The 9,211-nt window shown below is 42.7% G+C and overlaps 3 protein-coding genes across 4 annotated transcripts; 1 reads left to right on the top strand and 2 right to left on the bottom strand.

Annotated features, from left to right (window-relative positions):
- Positions 1 to 836: 836 nt before the first annotated feature.
- RB195_013533 (uncharacterized protein) lies at positions 837 to 7,891 on the top strand (the record flags this gene model as incomplete). 2 transcript variants are annotated; one of them, XM_064203392.1, is made up of 8 exons in its annotated part: positions 837 to 904; positions 984 to 1,129; positions 1,968 to 2,122; positions 2,353 to 2,451; positions 2,542 to 2,655; positions 5,168 to 5,243; positions 6,520 to 6,661; positions 7,741 to 7,891. In XM_064203392.1, the coding sequence occupies 8 exons, from the start codon at positions 837 to 839 to the stop codon at positions 7,889 to 7,891; spliced, it is 951 nt and encodes a 316-aa protein (XP_064059273.1). The 2 variants fall into 2 exon arrangements, with proteins under 2 accessions (XP_064059273.1, XP_064059274.1); XM_064203393.1 differs by lacking the exon at positions 7,741 to 7,891 and adding an exon at positions 7,132 to 7,177.
- A 66-nt stretch (positions 7,892 to 7,957) lies between these two features.
- Positions 7,958 to 8,407, bottom strand: RB195_013532 (uncharacterized protein; the record flags this gene model as incomplete). The annotated part of the gene is made up of 1 exon (XM_064203391.1): positions 7,958 to 8,407. The coding sequence occupies one exon, from the start codon at positions 8,405 to 8,407 to the stop codon at positions 7,958 to 7,960; it is 450 nt and encodes a 149-aa protein (XP_064059272.1).
- A 59-nt stretch (positions 8,408 to 8,466) lies between these two features.
- On the bottom strand, positions 8,467 to 9,177 carry RB195_013531 (uncharacterized protein; the record flags this gene model as incomplete). Its single annotated transcript, XM_064203390.1, has 1 exon — positions 8,467 to 9,177. The coding sequence occupies one exon, from the start codon at positions 9,175 to 9,177 to the stop codon at positions 8,467 to 8,469; it is 711 nt and encodes a 236-aa protein (XP_064059271.1).
- Between the last annotated feature and the right edge of the window lie 34 nt (positions 9,178 to 9,211).

Here is a 9,211-nt window from a genome sequence, read left to right as displayed (position 1 = left end):
TTTCTACGACGAGTTCGATGGGAGCGCACCAGCCTTGTGCGCGCGCCTCATTTTCCGGGCCGTTTTTTACGGCAATCAGGAAGAAATAGACGGAATCACCTCCTCTCCAAAACCTACGACCCCGTATAGGCGTGACCCACCTGAAATCAGTACCACTTCATATTCGTGGGGTGATGCCTTTAATTAATATGGTCATTCCGAAAGGAAATCCTGTTTTCCAGGAACGAGGAGTCTGTCAACTCTCAATATTTGTCAGCCATTAGGCCTGTAGGCCTTGCAGCTGTGATGCAAAAAATAAAGTTAAATTTTTTTCGACAGAGTAAATGCGTTTGTATTTAATTAGATTATTCACTTATTATATTATTATTTATTATTTATCATTTATTAATTACATAATTATTTATTAAATGCATATTTTTGCCTTGTCAGGGGCATCGAATCCGATTTGTGGTGACCGTTTTTAACTTGTAAATCGGTCAATGATCTCTTATCTCGTTCCCTTTAAATCAATCAATCAGGATTTTACCAAACAGGTTTCCAAGTGGTGGCATAGGTTTATTATTTGTTTGGGAGCAGAAGCTCTGTGTGGTTCTGGTTGCAGCTTTCCCCTCAAAACCTCAAAATGGTGCTTCTTCTGACATCAACGCGTACAGTAACTATGTGGAAGCTTCCTTCTTTTCTTTTCTTTTCCCACCTTTTTTTTTTGCTTCCTCACCCAACTCGATTCCGAATCATTTCCTTCCACTCGTTATTCCACCGACTTTATCTTCAACTTCCATTAGTGCACAATCCATCAACGTCTGATCCCTCACCTTCGATTCCAATCACGAAGGTTTATGTCGTTTTTGAAAATAGCAGCTCATTCATCACCATCACTTCTTTCCAGTTCATCCACACATGCAGCGTAAGTTGTACTAGGAATTTTAAAGAAAAATCAGGATCCATCAAAGGTAGTGCCTCGCTCAAATCCGACCATGTTTCAGGCCAACCGCACCATTCATCGAAATCAGTTCAACGTCCGGTCTCACAGCTCAATTCATACCACTTGGCGCAACGTTGACGTCACTTTTCGTTAAGGATCGTTATTCAAATCCAGTAGATGTGGTGTTAGGTTTCAGCGATGTTAAAGGTGTCGTTTGGTCTTTTGGTCACATTTTACCTTTCTACTATTCCGATAAAAACAGAGTTTTTTTTTCCTTCGCTTCTTTTCTACTTTGCAATATTTTCTCTTTGTTCTTGTTTCTTACTTCTTCATAATTCATTTCTTATGTCTTTTTTCTTAATTCTTCATAATTCATTTCTTATTTCTTCATAATTCATAAATTAATTCTTTTTATTTCTTATTTCTTCATCTCCCTCTCTACCACTTAACAAAATTGAAACAAAATTACAACTTACTCCTCTTTTACAATTCATTTTCTGTAAAGGCCGAAATTCTATTAATTTTGATGTCCCTTCTTTAGTCTCAATCCTTGAATCATTTGGAACATTTGATCAAAGATGTTCAAATATTCGAACATCGATAATTTGTGGAACTCTTGATGCGTAATCCGCCAAACGAGTAATATTCGATGCCCAGGCTCCGGATTTATTCTAGCTTGAATGTCCTGAGTTCGGAGCTCTTGAATACTCGACAATTCGACCATTCGAATATACAGATATGAACGTGTTACTTCGACTGCGTTTTGTCATTCCACTATTCGTTACGATTAGTTGTTTTCCAGCCGCAGCATCGTTTTTTTTAGTATTCTATCAAATTCAAAAGAGAAAATCTGTCAAATTTCGTATGTGAATAAATTCGAATAAGTGGACCACATCAAATATTCATCATTTCTTTTCGTTGGTGCAAGTTCGATCGGTTTATGGGTCCCAGTCCCAACTCTGCAATCTTTCTCTTCTGCTTTTCAATCCAATCAATTGATTTCTACAGGAAATAAACGATCGACCCTGATAATATTTATATTTAGACTACAAGAAAGATACCGCCTACATTGGACGAACAGTCGGCCGAATTTGCAACAGAGTCGGTAATGGTCGCTTCACATTTGACGGCAAACAATATGAACTCCCCATCAACTGCCCACCTCATAATTTACATAGTGGTCCTCAAGGAATCGCTTTGGTGAGTTTTTCTTAGACATACGTGAAAATTTGTCTCATTTCCTAGAAACGCTATCTAATCGGATGCGTTGCAAGACGAGTTTGCAACAGGTCGACCCAGTTTTAGCAAGAAAAAAAAATTTTCAGATCTTTTAAAACTAGACTGGAAGCAGTTTTCGTCGAGTCTATTAATTTTCAACTTCTCTAAAAAAGGTAAATCGTCAACGCTGGATTTTTGTGTGGATTTTCCAGAAAGAATGGGAAGTTGTTCGCCAAACGCCAACATCTGTTACATTCAGAATGTGGACGGATGAAGAAAAGGATGGATTACCTGGAGATGCTAAAATAGATGTATGTTCTTTTTTTCTTGATTTTTTCCCTTTGTATAGGAAAGGAAATATTAAAGATGAGGAGTAGAGAACCTTAAAGTTGTAATTTTAGGTCACCTACACCGTTAATGACCGAAATCAACTCGTGATCGAACATGGAGCCACCTGTACCGCTCCGGGTGTTTTGAATCTCACCAACCATAGTTACTGGAATCTGGATGGGAGGGTAGGTTATTGGATTACTGTTAATATCTTGTGTGTTTTTTCATAAGTTAAAGTTAAGTTAAGCTGCATAGAGTTCGATGTGTACATGTATTACGAGTATGGGAGTGACAACGCTCCATTTTCCCACATTCATGAAAAGTGGCGTGCGAAACTACATTCATGTGCGAATTCTCCTACGAAGCACCTTATAACGGGCCACGCCTGCGCGTGTACCAAGTTCTCGATTGAGCAGACGCGAAAATCACGTCTTCTCAGTAGCTTATTCAAACAAAACAAATGAACATGTTGCTGAGGGAACCGGTGCGTGCGTGCAAAGGTGGCGCGTTATGAGGTGCGTTGTCAGACAATTCGAAAGTGAGAATCGTTACTCAGAATGATTGGGGGAACTGAGCGTGATCACCCATACACTCATAATCTACACCACTAACGCTACCCTTTCTAAGAGAGATCTAAACATCGCCAATTCCGTGATATTCTGCCTTCAAACAACCATTCCGGGTTTTCTTACGGTTCTACAAGTCACAAACTCTGTTGGATGCGCTTTCTCATTGCATTTCTTCAACTGCTTCTGAAATCCATCCAACTGTTGTGCTTTTGGTTCCTTTTGGTTCAAGCTACCTTTTCTTGGAGAGATTTGGGGACGGACCTCACTAAATGGATCCGCAAAAGTCCCAACAAAATTGAACATAGATTTTGCCGACGAAGACGCGTGAATATTTGAAAAGGACTAAATTCTATACAGTCTAAATATTTAAATTCGTTCATTTTGCTGGATGAGAGCGTCAACGCTATGTAATTTACGGTTACTCACAAGAAAACGAGTTCCGAACTCGTTACTGGAGTCCGTTCAAAAGAATTCCGCTCCACAATCGCCAGAACATCTACGTCTTCTGAAAGAGTCTTTTGACTTTGCAACTTTTCAATTTATTTGCTAATTGTATTTACTTCTCAGTACATTTTCATCTTATTTAGTTTGGATCGATTTTCTTTCCATACCGAAAAGCCACTGGAGAGACCGATCTAAAATTGGCTCGTCTAGAAAAAGGCAAAACTATCCATCTTTTAATTTTTAACCTCTATTCTTATTTTAATGTTGCAACATGTTCTCTGGTGTGAAGCCATCCGTAGTCAAGAGTAGCAACATGAATTCGATACATAGAAGGGTGGAATGTGTAACAACAACATGATCCGGGTTGATATAAAATAAAATATGAATATTCTCTACATGTATTACTGAATCCTTCAACAAGAAGACCGCAAAACCTTTCGTTAGTTTTTTCTTCTGAAGGAAAAAAAAGTAGCAAAAGAACGCAGTCAGAACAGAGACCAATTTCAAGGCTTTCCCGCAAACTTTCTGGTTAAAGAGCTTTTTTTCAGCGTCTGAAGTGAAGGGTGGTCAAAAACGCCGAACACTCAGCGGTATCATCGGCGTTTGACCTCTCAAGGATCGCACGAATTTCATCGCTAAAAATTCCCTTGGTGATTTATAGATTACCTGAATCAGAAAGTGTCTAAGTATTACTTTGAGCATAACTTACTTGACCTAATCGGCGGGCCGATTTCATCGCCTGACCGTACCTTTGCCGAGGTCCTGAACATCCTTGAACATAGCTCTGCCTAACTTTCTCAATCTTCTGCGAGAGCTTGCACAGAACCGATCCATTCGTCACTATTCCATATGGTGGGAAACCTTGCGTCTCGCCTGAATTGCCTATCCACATCGAGTGTCCGCAGGATCTCTTTCATCACCTCAGTCAGATTTACTTTAGCCACTTTCGATGGCGGTGCAAGATGTTGACATCTTCCACATGTCATCCGACAGTACACCACATCGACATCCGCGTAAAGCTCTTCATTGTGGCACGCTAGGCCAAAGAAGCTGCTTAGCAAGCAGGGGTCTAAGCAGCTTCATTTCCGTGCAGTCAAGCTTCTCCATCACCGTAGACGGTGCTGCACAAGTCATGATATGATGCGTACATTATGATGGGGCGAACTGCGGATAGGTAGAAGCGCAGCTTGCATTTTGAGCATAATTGGCTGTATTTGTTTGTTTGAAAATACCCATAGATGTACCACAAGCGAAGAAAACAAAGGACATAACTCATTAAAATTTCGCCTGAGCTTTATAGATCAAAGTTGGCGTTTTCCTTGCACATTCGGGTGGTGGATGGACAGATCATTTTCCTGCTATGGACAGTGAGAAATCTTCCTCTTTTTTCCCCAGATGTATGACTGATGAGACACAACATATCCATATAAAAATAACTGCTAGGGCTCCTTGATCGCACAACTAAAATTTCCGCGAAAATTCGGCTTATCTCTATCTTTGAAGGGTTCTCTTTGTGAGCAGTATGTTGCACAAAACTCACAAAGGTTGATGATTTGTTTGTTTGTTATTTTCCAAAGCTGTTTTTCCTCCCTGCTAGTTTTTAAACGTCTAACGTGGCAGGGATGTCCTAGAGGGAAAAAGTTGTAAAGAGAATGTCACTGGATTCACCACTTTTTGCTTGCAGGAAACCGTAAAAGATCATCTTCTTCATTTTCATGCTAACATGTATCTTCCAACGGATGAAAACAACTATCCAACAGGTAGCCATTTCTTTTTCTGCCTTAAAAAAAATATGTACTACAGTGAATGATCAATCTGAAATCGTAACTCACTAAAATCCATATGATCTGTCGGGTAGATTAAAGAGTAAAGGATGAGGTGTATGGCGTTAATTAATCCGCTTTTAATGCCTCGTCGCGTTCATTTCAATTCAGAGTTCATTTAAAGTTTATGATCGTCCGTGCAGCCTTACAATGACTTACGGGCCTGCTGAAAACTTTTTTGTCAGGAGTATTTGTGCATATGTATACCTTTTTGATATGTAACGGAATCCCAGAAAACCGTCAGATGGGTCCCGCTCTGTCAGATTCAAGGCGGTCATGCCAGAGAGTGCTGAAATGGAGTAGGACTTGGTCGCACGTCCCGAGCTTCCTCTGCGGGTGTTAGAGAGCTAGAGTGAGGCGGGTCCCGTAATGTTGAGTTGACGCGAAAGTGCTATGGATCGGTAGAATTGGGTTGTAGGGAGTTAGGCGTGAATTACAACATGTATTCCGTGAATTGTAGAAATAGAGCTGACGTATCTATAGAGTCAAATAGGACTTCATAGAGACGTCGATTTGGAGCGCACGGCCTGGAGAGTAGTGATGAAGTGTGGTTGGACCTGCCCCACTACATTGAGTTGGGGCGCGTGTGCCAGAACGTGGTGAACTGATGTAGGGCGGATCCAACATCTTCACATCGGCATCATAAAGTGGTTAAATGTTGTGAGGCTGGTTCAATGGCATAAGATGGGTGCGTCGACGCAGAAAATTAGAAGCAACAAGATTGTTGGTCCACTAGCACCGCTCAGTAATTGTAGTCGAATTTGTTTGGAAGCAGATGAGACGTTGTGAATCGTTTCATGGTCGCGATAGCTACATGAATCGTTTCATCCTTATGAAAGCGTCTGTACATACGTATGATTTGTGGGGATCAGCAGATGAATAAGATGTGTAAAGTTAGTGTTTTTATACTTCCAGACAAGTTTGGACTCCGGAGAGATGAAAGGTTTGGAACGTACTAGTGCAGTTTTGAGCTTACGATCGATCATGCTGTAGCAGCAGAACCTCTTACCGACTGCGCAACACGTCAATATTTCTTATTTTTCTAAAAAACGAAAAGAACGTTCGTAGAAAACGTTCAATTCTGTGGCAGAAATTCGCACGAGGTGCCTCTGGTTGAAGTTTTCATTGATCACTGGGCGCGAGCGAAGTGAGCACCAAAACTAGTGACTGCTACTGTACAGTATACTATGAAGAATTCATAGCTTTTTTTCAGGTGACATTCTACCTGTGCAAGGGACCAAATTCGATTTTAACGAGCAAAAAAATCTCCGATCCTTATGTGATGCTGACGGTAACATTGATATTGACAACGATATAGTAGTGAGCACAGAAGGGCAACCAATGCGAATACTATCGTGGGTTTCTTATCGTTCAAGTTCATTTTCCTTTTGGATAATTAGAATTAGATAAACTTGCTTGGCTACAACAATTTGACACCTGCATGTGACAAATGTCCATTCAACGTCCATTCTCCTTGCATTCGTTCCTTTCTCTCAATTGCGTGGAGCTGGATGCTTCTAACATCACCCTTTTGATGGAGTCTTCAATGTCATAGACAGCATGGTTAAAAGTGTGCATGGGAGCAGGATGTTTCTAATTCCTAGACTTTTTCACTACATATATTTCCGATGTTTTTCTACCCCTAACAAGTCCCTCTTGTCCAACATTCATTTGGTTCGTTTTCCAACCTAAGCAAACATAGCTGAAGCATCCGGATATATTCGTTCCATTGGGCGTGAACGTAGAGACCCATTCGCTCTTTATGAACTTCTTTACTTCGATTCAACTGACCGATCCTTTTACATGTATGATCAAATTCGGCTAGGGAGCTTTCCGAGAGGATCATGGTAGAGTTCGAACGATGTGGTTAGCAAAACGGAAACAGTTTAGCTGCTTACCAACAACTCTCACGTTATCCCATCTCTTCACATTGCGTTATCGAAAGTGGCCTCGTATATTTAAGATGAAATTTTATAACTCTGTCGGACGCTCTTCCAGCTCTCCTAGAATAGTGAAATTTCGGTTGTGGAGTTGCCGTACAAGTCTCAAAAATTCTATGTGTACTGAATAAGGATGCCATGGCTGTCCAAGACTTCAATGACCTCTTTTGTACCATGAAAGGAATCGAATGGAGGGGCTCTTCTTCTTCGAATTGACGAGAATGAGACAAAGCGACATCTTTTACCTTCGTAATACCTCAGTAAGTTAGGAAACCGTGTTTATGTGGTCAATCATGGTGAATCGTTTTCGAAGCCGTACACTTCCTTCATCTAATGTGTTTTCTAAGCGTTGTAGGATCGCGGAGGTTCCGCGATACTCCCCCTTCCCCGCGTCGTAGATCCGCTGCTCTGCGTCGAATCGCTCTAGTCTCGGTAGGCGTCAACTGATTTTGTTCACCGTTTCCTCTTGGCTATGATGCAGTCTTTCCATCCAGTCCTGGACATCTCTCGTTAGCTCCAACATTGGACATACAGCTGCGTGATGGGAACACTCGTTATGTATGTCAGCTGTATGTCCAATGCCGGAACAAACGCATGACGCGCTTCTCCTTGGGCAATTTATGCCCCCTCTGCAGTTCTCCCTGAGGCACTTCAGACATCTTTCGCATTCAACGAGGAAATGTCTCCTTGCTTTCATTATTGCATAAGTCGCTATAGTGCTGTTGGATTGCGTCGCAGAACACACAGCATATGATTTCCGCTGGGAAGGTCATATGTCTGCGCGGTTGTATCGGCGTTCCGGGCATGTAGGCTGTCTTTCCAGCTCTTGTAGCATGAAACGGAGGTCGTGCAACACATGCCCCACTCGTTTCGTAATTCCGCTCTGAGTTGCTGGCGCCGCTGCTCTCGTTCTCTGGCTGGATCCCTGACGGGCTCTTCCGGATGTGCACCTTCTGCTCTCGCGGGTTCCACTCGGTCGGAGTTTCTTCTTGCTGGCTTCACTCTGTCCGTAGCCACTTGTGCTCGGGATTGCTGTGCTCCCTGATCTATCTGCTCAGTGACCACGTCGTCCTCACTCGGTTCGTCTCGTTCGTCCTCGTCTTTGGCTTCACTCTCTTCCTCGCCGACTTCATCAATCGTCTCTAGGTCCTCGTCGTTCATCTCTCTTTCCTCCCGTTCTTTTCTCTTTTTTGCTTTAAGGTGGGCGGGCTGGTTCTTGCCTAGGCGGTGCTTGACGTCTCTGCTGCTCGGTGTCGGTATCCCGATGCCTTGGTGGTCTGGGTGGGGTGTTGCCTCGTGGTGGATTGCGCTTGCGACCTTTTTTCCACGAGCTTCCTATCCGTTTGCACCTTCCGGTTCGCTTGCGTTCTCGGCTCGATCTGTGTTGATTGATCGCATTGCTCGATTGTTAAGGTTTGGCATTCCGCGTCTTCGGCAAGAGTCTCTGTCTGAGATTCCATCTCGCCAATGCCATTGCCTGGCATGGTCTCCCCCCTGTCCGTGTTCCGGATCGCTGTTTCGAGTGTTAAAAGCAGTTGCTGTTTCGCTGCGTCGATATGATCATGAAGATGATCGTTATCAATGATGATTCTCTTTATATCATCGGCGCCCTGGAGGGTCTGCATCACTGTCTTTGGGGCCAGCACTATCTGTTCTTCTAACGATTCCTGGTCGAGCTGATCGGCCATGCTGACTTCGTGAAGATAGTGTGCTCTGTCGTGGTTCCGATCGAGCATTTGTAGTTCGTCTGCGATGCGCTTCTCCAGGAAGTTTTCGTCCAATTGCATGGGGTGTCCGTTGGCGTTGTATGCTGGCTTTTGGTTTATCTCCTCCCACCAGTCTTGCGTCATGGATCTGAGAGCCACTAGCATCGGCGGTATCGTAAATAGTGTCTTTAGTTGCGTCCTGATGAACTGTAGCTCTATCTTCATCTTGTCGCCCCACAGGTTGGGACCTAGACAGGAT

Source organism: Necator americanus, chromosome V, assembly GCF_031761385.1.
Source record: "Necator americanus strain Aroian chromosome V, whole genome shotgun sequence".
Classification (NCBI taxonomy): Eukaryota; Metazoa; Nematoda; class Chromadorea; order Rhabditida; family Ancylostomatidae; genus Necator; species Necator americanus.
The sequence above is the reverse complement of the archived record's forward strand: the minus strand, read 5'-3'. Positions and strand labels throughout refer to the sequence as shown.